The sequence below is a fragment of the Globicephala melas genome, chromosome 7 (assembly GCF_963455315.2).
Source record: "Globicephala melas chromosome 7, mGloMel1.2, whole genome shotgun sequence".
Taxonomy (NCBI): Eukaryota; Metazoa; Chordata; class Mammalia; order Artiodactyla; family Delphinidae; genus Globicephala; species Globicephala melas.
Genome location: NC_083320.1, coordinates 21,915,675 through 21,935,347, shown reverse-complemented (window position 1 = coordinate 21,935,347; position 19,673 = coordinate 21,915,675). Strand labels below are relative to the sequence as shown.

General features: G+C 38.1%; 1 protein-coding gene across 2 annotated transcripts in view; it reads left to right on the top strand.

Annotated features, from left to right (window-relative positions):
- Positions 1–18,628, top strand: part of ATIC (5-aminoimidazole-4-carboxamide ribonucleotide formyltransferase/IMP cyclohydrolase) — a 30,932-nt gene extending 12,304 nt beyond the window's left edge. For both annotated transcript variants that reach the window (XM_030852819.2, XM_030852821.2), the window contains exons 8-16: positions 3,366–3,491; positions 4,333–4,440; positions 5,275–5,360; positions 6,369–6,458; positions 8,977–9,105; positions 14,551–14,643; positions 15,818–16,000; positions 17,916–18,071; positions 18,397–18,628. In XM_030852819.2, coding sequence (XP_030708679.1) covers positions 3,366–3,491; positions 4,333–4,440; positions 5,275–5,360; positions 6,369–6,458; positions 8,977–9,105; positions 14,551–14,643; positions 15,818–16,000; positions 17,916–18,071; positions 18,397–18,516 — 1,091 coding nt within the window. In that variant the 3' untranslated portion in view covers positions 18,517–18,628. The remainder of the gene's footprint in view (positions 1–3,365; positions 3,492–4,332; positions 4,441–5,274; positions 5,361–6,368; positions 6,459–8,976; positions 9,106–14,550; positions 14,644–15,817; positions 16,001–17,915; positions 18,072–18,396) is intronic.
- Positions 18,629–19,673: the final 1,045 nt, after the last annotated feature.

The window sequence follows — 19,673 nt, the reverse complement described above, 5'->3', positions numbered from 1 at the left end:
GATTGGTCTGTTCATATTTTCTATTTCTTCCTGGCTCAGTCTTGGAAGGTTATATCTTTCTAAGAATTTGTCCATTTCTTCCAGGTTGTCCATTTTATTGGCATAGAGTTGCTTCTGGTAGTCTCTTAGGATGCTTTGTATTTCTGCAGTATCTGTTGTCACTTCTTTTTCATTTCTAATTTTATTGATTTGCGTCCCCTCCCTGTTTTTCTTGATGAGTCTGGCTAATGGTTTATCAATTTTGTTTATCTTCTCAAAGAACCAGCGTTTTTTGTTTTATGTCATATTACCTTATTTATAGCATTCACTGGTATGTTTTTAGAACACAGATTTTTTAAAATGCAAAAATACCCAAAAAGAACCAGCATTTAGTTTTATTGATCTTTGCTCTTGTTTTCTTTGTTTCTATTTCATTTATTTCTTCTCTGATCTTTATGATTTCTTTCCTTCTACTAACTTTGGATTTTCTTTGTTCTTCTTTCTCTAGTTCCTTTAGGTGTTAGGTTACATTGTTTGAGATTTTTCTTGTTTCTTGAAGTAGGCTTGTATTGCTCTAAACTTCCCTCTTAGAAATGCTTTTGCTGCATCCCATAGGTTTTGGATCGTTCGTGTTTTCGTTGTAACTTGTCTCTAGGTATTCTTTGATTTCCTCTTTGATTTCTTCAGTGATCTCTTGGCTATTTAGTAATGTATTGTTTAGCCTCCATGTGTTTGTGTTTTTTCCCCTGTAATTGATTTCTAATCTCATAGCGTTATGGTCAGAAAAGATGCTTGATGTGTTTTCAATTTTCTTAAATTTACTGAGTCTTGATTTGTGACCCAAGATGTGATCTATCCTGGAGAATGTTCTGTGTGCACTTGAGAAAAAAGTGTATTCTGTTGTTTTTGGATGGAATGTCCTGTAAACATCAATTAAGTCCATCTTGTTTAATGTGTCATTAAAGCTTCTGTTTCCTTATTTATTTTCATTTTGGATGATCTGTCCATTGGTGAAAGTGGGTGTTAAGGTCCCCTACTATTAATGTGTTACTGTCAGTTTCCCTTTTTATGGCTGTTAGCATTTGCCTTATGTATTGAGGTGCTCCTATGTTGGATGCATAAATATTTACAATTGTTATATCTTCTTCTTGGATTGATCCCTTGATCATTATGTAGTGTCCTTCTTTGTCTCTTGTAATAGTCTTTATTTTAAAGTCTATTTTGTCTGATATGAGAGTTGCTACTCCATCTTTCTCTTGATTTCCATTTGCATGGAGTATCTTTTTCCATCCCCTCACTTTCAGTCTCTATGTGTCCCTAGGTCTGAAGTGGTTCTCTTGTAGACAGCATATATGTGGGTCTTGTTTTTGTATCCATTCAGCGAGCCTGTGTCTTTTGGTTGGAGTATTTAATCCATTCACATTTAAGGTAATTATCGATATGTATGTTCCTATGACCTTTTTCTTAATTGTTTGTGTTTGTTTTTATAGGTCCTTTTCTTTTGTGTTTCCTGCTTAGAGAAGTTCCTTTAGCACTTGTTGAAGAACTGGTTTGGTGGTGCTGAATTGTCTTAGCTTTTGCTTGTCTGTTAAAGCTTTTGATTTCTCCGTCAAATCTGAATGAGATCCTTGCTGGGTAGAGTATTCTTGGCTGTAGGTTCTTCCCTTTCATCACTTTAAGTATATCATGCAACTGCCTTCTGGCTTGTAGAGTTTCTGCTGGGAAATCAGCTGTTAACCTTATGGGAGTTCCCTTGTATGTTATTTGTCTTTTTGCCCTGTTGCTTTCAATAATTTTTCTTTGTCTTTAATTTTTATCAATTTGATAACTATGTGTCTCGGTGTGTTTCTCCTTGGGTTTATCCTGCCTGGGACTCTCTGCGCTTCCTGGACTTGGGTGGCTATTGCCTTTCCCATGTTAGGGAAGTTTATGACTATAATCTCTTCAGGTATTCTCTCGGGTCCTTTCTCTCTCTCTTCTCCTTCTGGAACCCCTATAATGCGAATTTTGTTGCGTTTAATATTGTCCCAGAGGTCTCTTAGGCTGTCTTCATTTCTTTTCATTCTTCTTTCTTTATTCCGTGATAGTGAACTCCACCATTTGGTCTTTCAGGTCAGTTATCTGTTCCTCTGCCTCAGTTATTCTGCTATTGATTCCTTCTAGTGTATTTTTCATTTCAATTATTGTATTGTTCATCTATGTTTGTTTGTTCTTTAATTCTTCTGGGTCTTTGTTAAGCATTTCTTGCGTCTTCTCGATCTTTGCCTCCATTCTTTTTCCAAGGTCCTGGATCATCTTCACGATCATTATTCTGAATTCTTTTTCTGGAAGGTTGCCTATCTCCACTTCATTTAGTTGTTTTTCTGGGGTTTGATGTTGTTCCTTCATCTGGTACAAGTCCTCTGACTTTTCATCTTGTCTGTCTTTCTGTGAATGTGTTTTTCGGTCCACCGGCTGCAGAATTGTTCTTCTTGCTTCTGCTGTCTGCCCTCTTGGATGAGGCTATCTAAGCGGGTTGTCGATGACAGTAATTTGGGAGGGACTGTTTTATTCACTGATAGTATCCCAAGTTCCTAGAACAGTGCTTAACATTGTAGTAGGCACTCAATAGATGTTTGGCAAGGTTTTGTTTTTAAAAGTATGTGCTATCCAAAATAACACAAAGGAAATGAAATTATAAAGTTGTTTTTAATTAGTGGCCCACTAGTTTTGTGTGTGCACTGAACTTCTTATAAATGTTTATTCACAAGATTTTGGCTTTTAAAAATCCTGCCACTGTTAAGAGAATAGGCAGTGAAAAAGTTGTAGTCTCCTTTTTAACTGCATTTCAACTTTAGACTGAGTGTACCGAGTCTGGTATAAAAGAAGAGAAACCCAACACACGTTTTTCCCTCCATCTCTCCCACCTACTAAACTCTTGCTTTAGTTTGTAACATTATTTGTTAAACTGACAGGACTTACAATTTAAATTTTATACTATAAATTGTACAGTAAAGTTGCCACAGTTGTTTGATCTTATTTCTGTACTGAAGTGGATCCCTGATGACCACTAGTCTAGTCGTACTTTTTTCCTGTTCCTGAATTCTTTGTTGATTTATTTATGGATTGGCTGGCTTTGGTCCACCAGTGGTGTGTGCACACGTATGTGTTCACGCACCTGTGTGGTGTGTGTGTGTTTGTTGAGATGGGCTCAGACTCGGGTGCTTTATTCAGTCTCAGCAAGTTCTTGTATGTTTGTGTATATCTGTTTGCCTCTTTGTTATACTTTATTTCAACATATTTGTGTAATCTTTATATATGTGTTTTTAAAATTTTTCTAGGAAATGTACACATATCTGATCTTATTGACCTGGCTTGTTAATGTGTATTTATATTTTTATATGTAGTTTTGAATGGAGCCCCTGGATTTATCAACTTGTGTGATGCTTTGAATGCCTGGCAGCTGGTGAAGGAACTCAAAGAAGCTTTAGGCATTCCAGCCGCTGCCTCTTTCAAACATGTCAGCCCGGCAGGTAAAGCACTGCCCTCTGGGATTCTCTGGAACTGTTCAAAATACACTTTTTAAAAAATTTTTTGGAAGTTTGACAAGACTCAAAAGCGAATATAGACATTCTGTGAAGTCCGAAACCACTTTTGTTAATAACAGTATCAATGTAGTAACTGGATAAAATCTGATAACAATACCATGCACACCTGTCTTTTACATATATATAATATGTAACACTATTATGAGATAGGAAGGTCAGATAATAGTTGTATTTGTAGTGGAAACATGTTTTAGAAAATAAAAGTGATACTGCTGAATGCAGTATGACTAAACTAAACATTTTTCCACACGGTTGAGAAGTTAACTGAGTGGAGACACAAGTTGTTCTTACGGCACTCTAACTTTTTATGGCCATTGTATGAGAGACCTTTGTTCTTCTGTGTTTAAGTCAGCTGTACAGCTTAGTTATTTGTGTCACCTACTGACAATTCAACACATAATTAGTTCTCAGATAGTTTTTGGATATGAAAACAATGGGAGTGGCAGAGAAATAAACTGTGTGTGATATCAAGCAGGACAGAGAGTCAGCAATGAATTAAAGTAGCTTCATATACGCCTAGTGTTGGCAGACTCAAGACAGTGGCTCTGTTTTCAGAGGCTGGAGAAGATATTCCCCCCGCCTCACCCTCCCCTGCAGTTATATTTTTGGCATTTAATTATCTGGCCAAACATGTTTTTGTTTAATTTGGCCCAAGCACTAGAAATTATGCTGTATAGACTAGATGATGTTTAGAAAAATGTCCTGATTTAGGAATTAATAAGTAGTCACTTGAGATTTTTGGTTTATTTATGGTTTTCTATACCAGGCGCTGCTGTTGGAGTTCCACTCAGTGAAGATGAAGCCAAAGTCTGCATGGTCTATGATATGTACGAAACGCTCACACCCATATCCACTGCATATGCAAGAGCAAGAGGTCAGAAGAATAATAGCGCTTTTTCTGTTGTTTTTTTTTTCTTTTTGAGAGGAAAAGCAATATTTTATCTTAAAGTAGTAATATCCTTTGTTTCGTTATAGGATTTCAAATTACCTTAATCTGTTTTTCATTAATACTTCAGAATGACTATATGAGAGCCTTGGAATAAATTTGTTTATAAAAGTGTGTGTTAGTTTTAGTATTTAATGTAATAAAGGGAAGCACAATTGGAATTTGGTGCATGAAGTTTCAGATTAGGCTATTGAATGTATTTGTATTGCTAAATTTAAGTTGTATGGTTATTTAAGTACACTGAATTTTGTTAAAGTTATACTTTATATAATTCACAAGTATCTAATGCATGAGCTTAATAACCTGTGAATATTATTGTAAAATTAATGGGAGATTATTGAGACACTTTCTCATGGTTTACTTTCTACCACAGGGGTTGGCAAAGTGTGGCTCATTGGCTAAATCCAGCCCACCACCTAGCTTTGTAAATGTAGTCTGGTTGGAACAGGGCCACATAGTATTGTCGGTGGCTGATTGCTAACCACAGTCTTGGAGGTGGAACAGGGTCACGTGGCCGCAAAGCTTAAAAAATATTTACTATCAGGCCCTTTACAGAAAAAGTTTGCTGAATGTTGCTCTAGGAGGTAAAATGAAAGAATATTTCTTATTGATTATTTCGGTTAAATGACTTATTAATCTATTGTTTAAATCTTAGTGAAGTTAGATTTTATATGATCACATTGGGGTTTGTTGAACATTACCTTTTTCTGTATAAGGATGGAGAATCTGTGATAAATACTGCGTTTTAATTTTTATTTACAGGGGCTGATAGGATGTCTTCCTTTGGTGATTTTGTCGCATTATCTGATGTTTGTGATGTCCCTACTGCCAAAATTATCTCTAGAGAGGTTAGTGGACATTCTGTATCTTGTCCCATGCATAACTAAGTAGAGCTTAATTTGTTCATAGTGTTTATTGAAACCATAACCTATAATATTTGTATTTGGCTATTGTGATCAAGTTTTATGTATTTAATTCTTTAAAATTTTCTAGTAGTCATTGTCTTAATGCCAGAGTTACTGTTTCTGAAGAATAGAGGATGCTATCTTGGATGGTGACATAATAGTGAACGTGGCTGTAAACTTTCATTCGGTCTGTAATGAAAGAGACTGTATAGTGAGGGAAATTATAAACTACTCTAAAAAACTAACCCCCATCAATTGAGTACCAAACAGGCATTCTGGAAAGGTGGGGGTGGGGCTGGGGAGATAGAGAAGAAGATGAAGGAGATCAGATGCCTCGGAGGGAAACAAACAGTTAGCAGTTAAGGCTAACAGGGGCTGTGACTTGACAATATTTAGTTGCTTTAGGGATCCTTACCATCACCCCTGCCATCCCCAGCTGCCGTGGAGCTGGTGTGCTGCGTTATAGGTTACAGCACGAGGCTTTGGGGTGTGAGCTATGACTTTCGTATCTTTATAATGTGTTAAATCTGATTTCCTCTGACCTCTTTTCTTGCTGTTGAGGAGCCTGCCTTGCCTCGGGTCATTTAGCCAGGTTTTGGCAGAGCCAGAATTAGAAGAACATGCTCTTTCTAGTACAAAACCTCCCGGTGAACAGAAGAGTAAAAAATCATTTTTCTTCCTAAGATACGTGTATTACAGCGAATCACTCATATATTCTTGGTTAAAATTGAAACAGACAACCAGAAGGACAGCCAATGAGATAAGATCAGCTGTAGAAAGTTGTATTCTAGCATAGACTTACCTTTTCCAAGTATAGTATTTGTATTATCTGGTGGAGGCAGAAACCAGAAACTGCTACTGCATTATTTACGACAGATAATTATCTCTAGATTGTTTAAGAGGTGTTCTCTAATTTTTTAAAATAGAAATTAATATTTAATACACATATAGGTATCTGATGGTATTATTGCCCCGGGATATGAAGATGAAGCTTTGAAATTACTTTCTAAGAAGAAAAATGGGAACTACTGTGTTCTTCAGGTTAGTGCAATTCATGTTTGAAACAGTAATTTGCTCTTCTCTTTTGTCTCTTTTTCCCCATATTTAATCTTTCCTTTATACTGGCACCCTTCTAATTTATCCTTCTTTACTATGGTTTTTTTATCCTTAACCCTGCAAATTTTTTCTTCCTATTAATTTTTTGGGTTTAAGATCAAGATAGCTTTCCTGCCCTTACTTTTCATTTCTTTAAAAATAATATATTTAATGTGGTTTCCTATTCAAAAGGTATTGAAGGTTATTTGAAGTCTCCTCATCCTTCCCTTCTGCCGCTGTTACCTTTTTTAAAAGTAATAGTCTCAATTTCTTGCTCACCTTTCCTGAAATAGGTAGTCTATACATATTCAGCAGATATTTGCATTTGCATTTCTTCTTTTTCTCCCCACTGACACAAATGCACACTGCTTCATCATCTTGGAGGTTTGTCCCGTATCTGTGTATCTTATCTAGCCAGTCACCAGTCTTTAGCTATTACACATACCCTGCAGTGAAATAAGCTAGAGGGAAAGTCCTGAGAATAAAATTAGGACTGGGTTGCAGACTGTGTTGGTGACTTTGATAGATGCTGCTCATTTTAAGGTTGTACCACCAATTTTATGTCTTAATGGGAATGTGTAAGGGTGCCTGTTTCCTAACACCTTTGCTAGCATCAAGTTTTTAAACATTTTTATCTTAGCAGTTAGATGAAAATGGCATCTCATTGCAGTTTTAGTTTCTCATTGTGTGTGGGTGAACATCTTTTCACATTTAAGTGTTTTTACTTCCCTTTTATGAACTGTCTGCCCATGTTCTTTGCCTGTCTTTCTAATAGATTGTTGAGTTTTTTCCTTACTGATTTTTACAAGCTCTTATACATTAGGGAAATTAGCCCGTAGTCTGATCATAAATGGATAAAGCAAAAAGTTATTTGAATTGAAAGTTAAAATTCATAATACTGTTTTTCAGAAGGTATTAATGTAAAAAAAAATTTGTGGAATCCAAATTCCATATATTGAAAGTTATTATTCTTCACTTTAAGAAACCAATAACTACATGGTTCACCATAGACTCCATGTCAGCTTTTCAAGGAAAGAAAACAAAAATACCACATTAAATGTAATACTTTTTAAAAAGCTACTTGACAGAAGTAGCTTTTTTAAAAGGTACTTAATCATTCAGTTAGCTGCCACTGTATTTTCACTCTTAACTGTTTTTTGTTGTTGTCATTAAGAGTAGTAAGTACTTCTGGCTATTAGCAGTTACTTGTAGCATCATGAAGAATGTTTTCCAAATCCTGAGCCTGACCCTGATCATGACCTCTTTAGCACCAGACAGTATCATGTTTCAGGGTGTCAAAAGAACACCAGGGCTTCCTCAATATTCTGTTTATTTGAGAGGTTTTTTTATGACATCAGTTAATAGGCGGGCACATCTCAGTTTTAGAAATTTTATAATATAAAGGGAAAAGGACCATTTTAGAATTCAGGAAAATGCAGATTAAGCAGAATTAGTATGAGGTCTTGCTTATAAGTTACAGATATCAGTGCTTTCTAAATCAAAGATCATCCAAAGGTTAAATGAAGAAATACTGTCAAATTTGGAAAAATGTCTAGAGAGAGAGTGGTCTTATGCAGGTTATTCCCGTGTCTTACTATCATTTCAGTTAAAAATTTGGGAGAGGAAGAAAGCAATGAATGACATATTCCTTTTCAAATAACAAAGACACAGACTACAAATGCTGTTCTCTCTCTTTTAACTTTTCTTTGTTTTGTTTTAGTTTTGGCTGTGTTGGGTCTTCCTTGCTGCATGCGTACATTCTCTAGTTGCGGCGAGCGGGGGCTACTCTTTGTTGCCGTGCGTGGGCTTCTCATTGCGTTGGCTTTTCTTGTTGCAGAGCATGGCCTCTAGGCACGCGGGCTTCCATAGTTGTGGCTCGCGGGCTGTAGAGCGCAGGCTCAGTAGTTGTGGCGCACGGGCTTCGTTGCTCCGCGGCATGTGGAAACTTCCCGGACTAGGGCTTGAACCCTTGTCCCCTGCATTGGCAGGTGGATTCTTAACCACTGCGCCACCAGGGAAGCCCACTCTTTTAACTTTTAATCTAAGTCTTAATTAAGTATTTGTAGTAGATTCTTAGAAAAAAATTAGAGGTTAGTTTTTGTGCCACTGCCTATTTGTTAGCATATCTGTTTTAGTTTTTTTTTTTTTTAAGAAAAAACCATATGTATAATGCTTTCAGTTACTGAGACCAGAAATGCTCTGTTGGAACCATTGGTTCTAATGTTTGGTATAAGTTACAAAACCCTATAAGATTATAAAACCTATAAAAAATTTTGGAGCAAAATATTGGTGCCTGACCATTCTATTACACCCATCCTGAAATGATCTTGTACCTGCCTAAGTTAGAAAAAATGCATATAACCTTGCTTATAATGAAATATCTTGAACATAAATTAAGTGAAAAATTTTGAGGGATGTAGACATATTTTTTACTCTTTTAACTCCTTAACTTTGTTTTATTTAGATGGACCAGTCTTACAGTCCAGATGAAAACGAAGTTCGAACTCTCTTTGGTCTTCGTTTAAGCCAGAAGAGAAATAATAGTGTCATCAACAGGTCATTATTTAGCAACATTGTTACCAAGAATAAAGATGTAAGTCTGAAAATATCTGAACTGAATACTAGTAATTCAGTAGATCTGTTCTTTGTTTGTTTGTTTGTGGTACGCGAGTCTCTCACTGTGGCAGCCTCTCCCGTTGCGGAGCACAGGCTCCGGACATGCAGGCTCAGCCGCTCCACGGCATGTGGGATCCTCCCAGACCGGGGCAGGAACCCGTGTCCCCTGCATCGGCAGGCAGACTCTCAACCACTGTGCCACCAGGGAAGCCCAGTAGATCTGTTTTTAATATTTATATGCTTATGCATTTATTAAGGCCCATATTTAAAACTGGTCGATATGCAAAGAGCTAGCTCATCTCTGAGTTGTCAAGTAAGTTTGAGAACTCAAAAAATGAACAGAAGGCCATATTAGAAACTTCTGTGCGTATGTATACATGTAGTTATCTACCTTCAATTCTACATATATGGGATCATGTCTTTTGTAAATCTGTTCTGTAACTTGCCTTTTTTTCTATGCACTGAGCTACAAGTGTGTTTATATATCAAGAAAGATCGATCCACACCTTCATCTGAAAGGCCATGTGGCAATCCACGTACTATGATGGATATTTAAGTTGTTTCCGTTTTCAGTGATGTGATGGGTGTTTTCACATAGTCATGATTTTGCTTTGTCCTGTTGTCATCTTTTAGAAGGACATATTCCTAGGATAAAAATGGTTTTCTTTTTGTATTTACATGTATTATATCAATTAATATGCACAGCTCCCTCTGGGTGGGGTGTGACTACTGTCAACTCTATTGTAAAGATGACAAAATTCTGACAGAGAGGACAGTTAAGACATTTGCCCAAGGTTATACTATAAGGAAATGGATGAGCTGGTAGTACTTGTTTTTCTGAAATCCCTTAATTGGGCCTTCAGTTTTAAAGGATATTTTTGCTGGGTCTAATGTTGGCTGTACTTTCCTTTCAGTACTTCAGATGTGTAACTGACTTCTTTGTTTTCTGGTCTTACCTGCTGGTGTGGCTGGTGTTTTTGATTGCATGCTGGGCATTGGATATTGATGAAATAAAAATTCATATTTTAAGGCAAGGCAAGAAAAATTTAAACATGAAACTTTTTCTTTGGCCTCCTCCTTCCCCTCTAGCGTGCATTGTGCATCTGCATTATGCGTTAACCAGGCTTCCCCAGTGGCAGAAATACCTGCTCAACCATAAAGCTCAATTTTTCTTCTTCTGGTGCCAGCCACGTAACTCCTTAGAAGATAACATTCCTTTCTCAATCCTGTGAGGGGTCACGATGAGCCACCACTCTGCCTTCTGTATGCAGACATCTTTGGTGAACTTTATGTACAATGCCAATATATCAGTTCCCTTAAAGATAGTGATTGGTACAGAGCAGACCGGTCAGACAACGTGGGGAGATTCTGGGCTGCACCTAGTGGAAGTTCTTAGCTTAAATACTTATGACCTTATTAATATTACTAGCTATTTTATTCCTATTCTGCCTATTTTACAAGATTATTGTTTCTTCCAAATATGTGACTGAGCGTTTGATAAAAATAACGATGACTAGGGGAGTTGAAATGATTGACCCAATACATCTTTCTTATAAGATCAGTGATTATAATAGTGTAACTATAGATATGGGAAGAAGCAACAAGAGGGAACCATTTCCTGGACCATAATAGACTAGTAAATCAGGTGGTCCAGAGGCTTTTGGTTACTGCCAAGAGGGCCTAGTCCAGTAATGGCACATCGAGTCCAGTAATGGCACATCGAGTGGCTTATCAACGAAATCCTGGCCTGAACTGAAGGAGCATTCCTAGCACCATGGGACAAATTAGTCACAAAATGCCTCCCAAACTTTGGTTGAAATTAAGACCAAAAGGGAGGGGATCGTAAAATAAAGAATGTCGCCCACCATCCAGTTTTGCAAGAATCAAGTCTTTAGCCACTGCAGTCACTGAAAGGAATTCAGGGTGAGGGACTTACTGTACTCTGGGAAAACTGATAAAACTGGCCCTCAGATAGTTATATATTTTCAGGAGATTTTGTGAACCCAGTTTCTTGTATCTTCCCGTACTTAGGAAAGCACTTACAACCATTAATTAGGATGTCTGTTCCTCGAGAATAGCAGTAACCTTCTGCCGAGAAGTGTGATTGATTGCACGTGCCCCTTCATCGAAATCACGTATATACTGGCCACCCCCCTTACCTATTTGGAACAGTTCTCAGATCTTTCTGAGAGACTTGTCTCCTGGGTTCCTCAGGTTGCCTCAAATAAAATTTTCCATATCTTTTGTAGGTTGACTATTTGATCAGTTTTTGGTCTGCAATATGAAAGAACCATATAGATATTTTGAGGGTCTGGATGGTGTTTTTTTCCCTTCATAGAGTTGACTTAATGTGGGGCTTAGCTCATTTACCTCTTAGTTACTGCCTTGCAACTTGGAAAATGCCTTGAGGGGAAAAGCATCATCACATTCATTTCTTCCAGCTTCCTTTATCTCTGGGGTCTTTGCCTCTTGCCTCTCAGTACTTGATATTTTATGAGCTCTGTATTCAGGTTTTCTGTTTGTTCTTAGAAAAGGATTAGTCTCTTAAGAAGTCATTTTGTAACAAGTGGACGAGTTGGCTATTGTTTCCCGGTCTGAATCCTGCGACTTTAAGTAGAATGCGGAAAATAGGCTTTAAAATCTTTATCAGGATAGTTCTGTTAATAAACATATAGTGATTAAGACATGATCTTTGTTGGTTTACTGGTTATTCTTTCATTTTTATCTTTCAAACTTAATGGTGCCCTGAAGTGAAGGAACATGTAGGAATCATATATAGAAAGATCTTTCAGTCCTTTGGAATCCACTCCTTTGGTCAAGGCCCTGAGGTACTGGGGTAGCAATATTTTTAAGCAGCTCACAGTAAAACGAGACTTTTTTTTTTTAACTTTATTAATCTGGCTGATTAATGTATTTTTTAAAATACCAAAAGGGTATTGAGCTAGATTCCATGGTACCCATGCTGACAACTGTGTCTACCTATTGAGACTCTTACTTTTGTAAGTTTTCCTTGTAGTTTTATAGGTATTGGACTGATTACTTTAGTAGCACTTGATAGGTTTTGTGCCTCTGGCTGTGCTAGCTTGGATATTTTTACAAGGGTTTGATTTTAATCTTTTATCTACATTCTTTTGTATTTGTTCATATGTATTTTTAATGGAAATTTGGAAACCTAACTAAGGATGAGAATGATGGTATTATCCTCCTTTATATTCCCCTCCCTTCTTTTAAAACAGGTTTTTATTAATATTCCAGCCTCAAAATCATCAGATTATACTATCAGGTCTAGAATGGTTTCAGTCCTGAGGAAGCCGGAGAAGTGTAATGAGTGTGTGTTAAGTATTAACAAACATGCTTGAATTTTTCTGTCTTCTCCCATTTTTCTTGAATAATGCTTCAATTTGTTTTAACTATATGTGCCATGTTTATTACACTGGATTCTCTCACTCCCACCCCTTGACATGTCTCATAGTCCTTGATCCTAACTCGGGATACTAGGGTTATATTTGAAGGTAGGCAGCTAAGAAGGCTGGCTTTTGTTATTAATCTTTCTTAGAACCAAAGGAATAAAATGTATAGTTGGCAAAGAGCAAATACAGATAGAAAAGGATATACTATCAATGCATCAATAGTACCTTAGTATAATAAATTCTTAAAAAATTCTAACAGTGGTTTTTAAGCTTTTAATTTTGAGTTTAAAAAGTAAAAATTATAGATACACATGCAGTTTTAAGAGTTCCCATGCATCTTTTACTCCATTTCCCCTAATGGACAGTGTCTTGCAAAACTGTTAATACAGCATCACAACCTTGATAATTGACATTGATGCAGTCAAGACACAGAACATGCCCCTCACTGCAAGGAGGCTTCTGTTGCCTTTTATAGCCACACTCACTTCTCTCCTGCCTCTGCCTCCTCTGTAACCTCGGGCAACTACTAATCTGTTCCCCTTTCTGTAACTTTCATTCATTGTACATTCATGAACAGGTTTTTGTATGAACATAGTTTTCATTTCTCTGTTCTAAAGACACAGGAGTGTATTTGCTGGCTGGCATCATAGTTGCATATTTAGTTTAAGAAACTGCCAAACTGTTTTCCAAAGAGGCTGCATCATTTTATATGTTACACCAGCAACATACGCACGATCCCAGTTTCTCTGCATCCTTACCAGGTTTCGGTGTTGTCGCTTTCTTATTAGATAGGTGTGTAGCAATACCTCATAATTTTAATTTGCCTTCCCTAATGCCTAGTGATGGACATTTTTTCATGTGTTTATTTGCCATCTGTATATCCTTTTTCTTCAAATGTCTCTTCATGTCTTTTGCCCATTTTCTAATTATATTTTTATTCTTGTAGCTGAATTTTGAGAGGTCTTTATATGTTGTGAATACTAGTTCTTTGTTGGATATGTGGTTTGCAAAATATTTTCTCATGGTCTGTAACTTGTCTTTTTATCCTCTTAATACAGGATCTTTTCTAAGAGCAGAAACTTTAGTTTTGATGAAGTCTGACTTAACAGTTTTTCAGTTAGATAATTTATCAATTAGATGTGCTTATATTTTTTGTCCGCTTAGCATACCAACATAGATCATTATTATTCTTTTCAATTTGTATTTGCTCTTTATATTAAAGATAGTGACATTTTTAGTTATAGTAGTTGTTTCATTCTGTTTGAACCGGTAGTACATAATACATTTTTGAATACTTTCTATGTAGAATATTCTAGGCAAACCAAAAAATGATCCTAATTTGGTTTTTCCTGAGCAGTCTTGGCTGTATGTGCATCACAGTTATTTGTAGAGTCTGTGAAAATTACTCTCAGTGTTTTTTTGTTTTGTTTCGTTTTGCGGTACGCGGGCCTCTCACTGTTGTGGCCTCTCCCATTGCGGAGCACAGGCTCCGGATGCGCAGGCTCAGCGGCCATGGCTCACAGGCCCAGCCGCTCTGTGGCATGTGGGTTCTTCCCGGACGGGGGCACAAACTCGTGTCCCCTGCATCAGCAGGCAGACTCTCAACCACTGCGCCACCAGGGAATGTTTTTTTTTTAACAAATTTTATCACATCTCCAGTTATTCGGTGCTACTGTGATAGAGAAAATACTGTTTGTCAGTTTTGGAGTGGTTATGGTATTTCATATCTAGTGTGATACGTAAAGAGGCTTAAGCCAAAGTTTGTTGCAAAATGGCATCAATCTGAGTTTGTGACATATTAGGCGTCGCACAGAGTTCCATGACAAATACGTTAAATATGATTCTTTCAGTAAAACATGATAGTGTCTCCTATGAACAGTTCATTTCACTCCCTCATTTGAGGGATAGAACTATATATTATAGGTCTGTTATAAGGGACACATAAGATGCTAAAAGTTAAATGAAGGTTTTAAAAAAAAAAAAGCCCCATTTACCATTCTGTGTTTTTTTAGTTGCCGGAATCTGCGCTCAGAGACCTCACTGTGGCCACCATTGCTGTCAAGTATACTCAGTCTAACTCCGTGTGCTATGCCAGGGACGGGCAGGTAACCAAGCTGTCAGACTCACTTTGGGAGGACTGTTGTTTTGCAAGATGATGTTCAAAAATCCATCAGTCTTGGGAACTAGACTGCTTGAAACGGAAAATTTGCCAAGTTTTTCTCTTCTCGGTTTGTCAGTATTTACTCAGTAATGAATACAAAGTATCTTTGGAACTAAGTGTTAAAATTGTTCTTATTGCTTCTTGCCTGGAACGAGTTGGCACGTTTTGGGTTAGGGGACAATGGTTGCTAGGGAACTAGTTTTTTTGCTCCCCTCGTCCCTATCGGTAGCATTTCCATTGAAGAGGGAGTAGAACATACTGCCACCCACTAGCCCATCGTTTTGCAGCATAAAGTGTATTTTTATTTATACTTTTAACGTTATTTTACCAAGGATCTGTAGACTAAGAGTTAACATGATGAAAAATCTGGTTTACTGAGGCATAATTTATATACAGTAAAATTCACCCTTTTTAAGTGTAGAGTTTGACCAGTTTGCACAGATTATGTAGTTGTTTGACCGTGACCACTACCACAGTCAAAATATTGAACATCTTTTACTATCTGATGTTAAGCTAGGTATTTAACTTTTCCTAGTTAAAAGCCATAGGATGCAGGACTGAGCTGGCTCATCACTGGGCCTCTCCTAGCTCTAGGATAAACCTGGTTTTGCTGTGGCTTCAGCACTGTTTCTTCTCATAGTGTCTTGAGCTCCTCTCTAGCCATTTGTTAAATTATTTGGCCCATAAGTAGGAGGGGAGGATGGATGTTAATTGGCATGTGACCTGGAAGACCCTTTCAAATTCGGAATTTAGGTGATTGCCTACTGTTGCAAGATTGCTAATCTGTAATACCAAAAACCTGGGAGACTGTGGCTACTTGTCTGATAAGTTCCAGCAAGACCACGCTTCACTACTGATGTCCAGGAGCTCTAGAAACTTCCAGATATTAATTAATAGCCATACCTCAAATTTCACTGAAGAGGTAAAACATATAAATAATAGTTAAAACATGTTACACTTAACCTTTTTAATGACTTTAAAATTATTTGTATTTCTCTTATTTCAGCCTGATTTTCTTTCCCCCCCACAAAATTGATGGATTTGGGGGAATATGCACAAAAGATCCATTGAGAAGCGTGTTGTTATTCATTTTAACGTCTGTGTTCTTCATTCTTCAGGTTATTGGCATTGGAGCTGGACAGCAGTCTCGGATACACTGCACACGCCTTGCCGGGGATAAGGCAAACTATTGGTGGCTTAGACATCACCCACAAGTGCTTTCCATGAAGTTTAAAACTGGAGTGAAGAGAGCAGAAATCTCCAACGCCATCGATCAGTATGTTACTGGAACCATCGGAGAGGTAAGGGCTGTCGTTGAGTGTGGGTGGAGTGTATTAGTATGTTTACCCTTTCTGTGTAGCAGACTATCTTCATCACTACAAAGATAAAAGATATTTTTCTTGAAGTTCTGTATTATCTAAATTTGCTAATCTAAACTTCTTCTGTCTCGTTTACCTTTCTTGGGCGTTCTTTATCCCTTTCTGACGCTACAGATCGTATGTCTTTTTAGATTATAACCACTGGTTTACTTTTGTATGTTTGTACCTCCCCTGTTGATTGTAAGCTTTTTATTTTCCTATAAATTTATTCATTTTTGGCTGCGTTGGGTCTTCATTGCTGCGCGTGGGCTTTTTCTAGTTGTGACAGGCAGGGGCTGCTCTTCATTGAGGTGTGCAGGCTTCTCATTGCAGTGGCTTCTCTTGTTGCAGTGTGTGGGCTCTAGGTGCACAGGCTTCAGTAGTTGTAGCACGCAGGCTCACTAGTTGTTGGTGCATGGGCTTAGTTGCTCCGTGGCATGTGGGATCTTCCTGGACCAGGGCTCGAACCCGTGTCCCCTGCATTGGCAGGCGGATTTGTAACCACTGCGCCACCAGGGAAGTCCCTATAAGCTTTTTTTTTTTTTAAAGATTTATTTGTTTGTTTGTTTATTTATTTGGCTGTGTCGGGTCTTAGTTGCAGCATGCAGGCTTCTCTCTAGCTGTGGCGCGTGGACTCTCTAGGTGTGGTGTGCGGGCTCTAGAGTGCGCAGGCTCAGTACTTGTGGCATGCGAGCTTAGTTGCCCCGTGGCATGTGGGTTCTTAGTTCCCTGACCAGGGATCGAAGCCGCGTCCCCTGCATTGGAAGGCGGATTCTTAACTACTGGACCACGAGGGAAGTCCCTGATTATAAGTTTTGATGACAGGGGCTGTTTTTCACCCATCTTGGGTGTCTGTCACAGTGCCAGTCATGATGCTTACTATGTGATAGGTGTGTACTTAACATTGCACACAAATTACTTGATAGCAGGTAACAAATGTCCCTCTACATTTTCTACAAGCTCCATTAACAACTCAGTGTACTTGTGTTATATTTCATGTTCTTTAATGTTTTCTACTTTGAAGCAGGTATATGGGAGCATTAAAATTGCAAGTATTAGGTAGCCTGCTAAAAGAATAGGATTTAGCCCAGTTTCTGGAAATAGAAATGCTTAACAGGTACTGGATGCAAAACACAAAGAGAAGCTTGGTAATCAAAAACTCAGTGGTCTTCTGAGGGGGCGAGTCAACTCCACTGGGCTGTCCATTCAGGGATAGGAATCCATGACATGATCAACAGGTGTCGTTGCAGAGTGTGCTTTGTAACCAGGAAACGCTTCAAATAGCTTTTTTTAAAAATTACTTTAATATTTGCTTTTTCTGCTTGATTATTACACAACAAATTGTGCTGTAAGTCCTGGAAGAGAACTTATATATGTGAATAAGAATAAAAGTATGTTGTTTAAGCCTTTTGGTTTAAACCCTAAATAGAAGTACTTTTTAAAAATGAACACTGTTGCGTCATGTTCTGGTTGGTCTATTAGACTGACTCTGTACTTAAGACTAATTATTGTAGAAATGTATTTCTAGAAATTATCTGTTTCCTTGCTTGCTTTGATACAGGGATATAAAGCAGTAGATTTAACTTAGAGATTAAAGAACAAAATATATTTGGAATAAACTGGCTTGTAAATGGTACAGTCTTTATTTGGTACACTTAAGATTAATTTTCTTCCTTAATGAAATGTTATACAACATCAAAAAAAAGGTTCTAGAAATATGGACTTGGATATAAATGAGTCATTATTTATAATTAAGTCCTAGGAAAAATGCCCAAGTGTTTTTCTGGCATTCTGATTTGTATCAGATAGTACTGAAGATGGTGTAAAACCTGTCTTTCCCCTCTGCCCCCACTCATAGGGTGAAGATTTGATCAAGTGGAAGGCACTGTTTGAGCAGGTCCCCGAGTTATTAACCGAGGCAGAGAAGAGGGAATGGGTTGACAAACTTAGTGAAGTTTCCATCAGCTCTGATGCCTTCTTTCCTTTCCGGGACAATGTAGACAGAGCTAAAAGGGTAAGTATGGAATTGGTGTGTGTATGGATTTGGTCATTATGCAGCAACCATTTCAGAGATGCTGCTTCTGATTTTTCAGTTCTGTGAGTTAGATTATATATCCAGGCTATGATGATGTGATATATCAGTAACACCTAGAGTATTATTTTGACTTCTCCTTTTGTTGTATGGACAACCCAAATCCCGTTATTTTGCCTCTTGACCGAATAAGTCTGCAGCATGAATCGTTGTTAGCTTGCACTTGTTATTGGGTGTGAGGGGTTGGTTCTGGACGTGTTTTGGCATGAGGCTGTGTTTTGAGAGTCTGTCTCTGTCTCCCCCTCAGAGTGGCGTGGCCTACATCGCTGCCCCTTCCGGTTCCACTGCTGACAAAGTTGTGATCGAGGCTTGCGATGAGCTGGGAATAATCCTCGCTCACACGAATCTCCGGCTCTTCCATCACTGACTTCTTCACGCATTATTTTATACCCTGCCTATGTGTAGGTGAAAAATCACATATGGAATTTTGAAAATAACCTTTTTTAAAAAATAAAGCGTTAAATTTTAATAATCTTGGAGCCATAGTGTCTGGTAGTTGTATTTAATTTGTCTTAGTTATAGGCTCTTTAGTTTGACAAACATTACACATGGTTATTTGTAAGAAATACAGGAGCATCCCTGCCTCCTGGGGCTCAGCTCATCCCAAAATGTTACCTGTGTGAATATCTGTAAATCATTAGGTAAACCAAAGAAACTGAGCAGCCGCCATAGCAGGTGGCACAGGCATCTTAAAGTCCCACTAGTTTACTCATGGGGGATTCTGCTCGTGAGTTACCTCTAATCATAGTTCTAAAGAGTGTGGTTGACTACCTTCTAAACAAACAGCAGATTGTAACCCGTGGGCTAGAAACTTAGGGGGGATTAAAGCTTCTGTTGGCCCGACATTAGGATACTGCCAGTACTTCCTTTTTCCTGTGTTAAGTGAAATGTTTCCCATAATTTAAACCAGTCCTTGATGTCCCCTCTGGAGCTACCTAAAAAATGTATTCAATGTTTGGTGCTCAGAAATGGACCTGGTATTCTCCCAGGTTTACTACCAGAAGTAGGGCACAGTGGATGGCAGTGCCTTCCTACATCAGGACATAATTGTGCGTTTATGTGCCCTGCCCATGTGGTCCTGATTGTTCACATATTACACCGAAGGCCAACTGAAACCTTTTGTCATCTTTCACCTTAAAAGTTGAGTCCTGCCCTCTTCCCATGTCCTTAACCCACTTTCCCTAAATTAAAAGATTTCTGACGGGTTTTTTTAAGGTTATCCTTCTAGTCGTTAATATATTGACTAATCTTCCGGCCCTTGTATAGTTAGTACCCTCCCACACTGAAGACAAGGCTGACTTGTGTGACCAACAAAATACTTTAGGAAAGATGTGTGACTGCTAAGGCTAGGCTGTAAAAGGCATTACAACTTCAGCCTTAGTTTCTTGGAGTTAGCCAGCATGCTGTAGGTACCTTTAAGCAGCCCTGCTGAAGGAGAAACTGTCTTGCCAACACTACCTGCCCACCATGTGCGTGACCTGCCTTGGAAGTGGAGCTCCAGTCTCAAGGCGACATCTTGCTGCC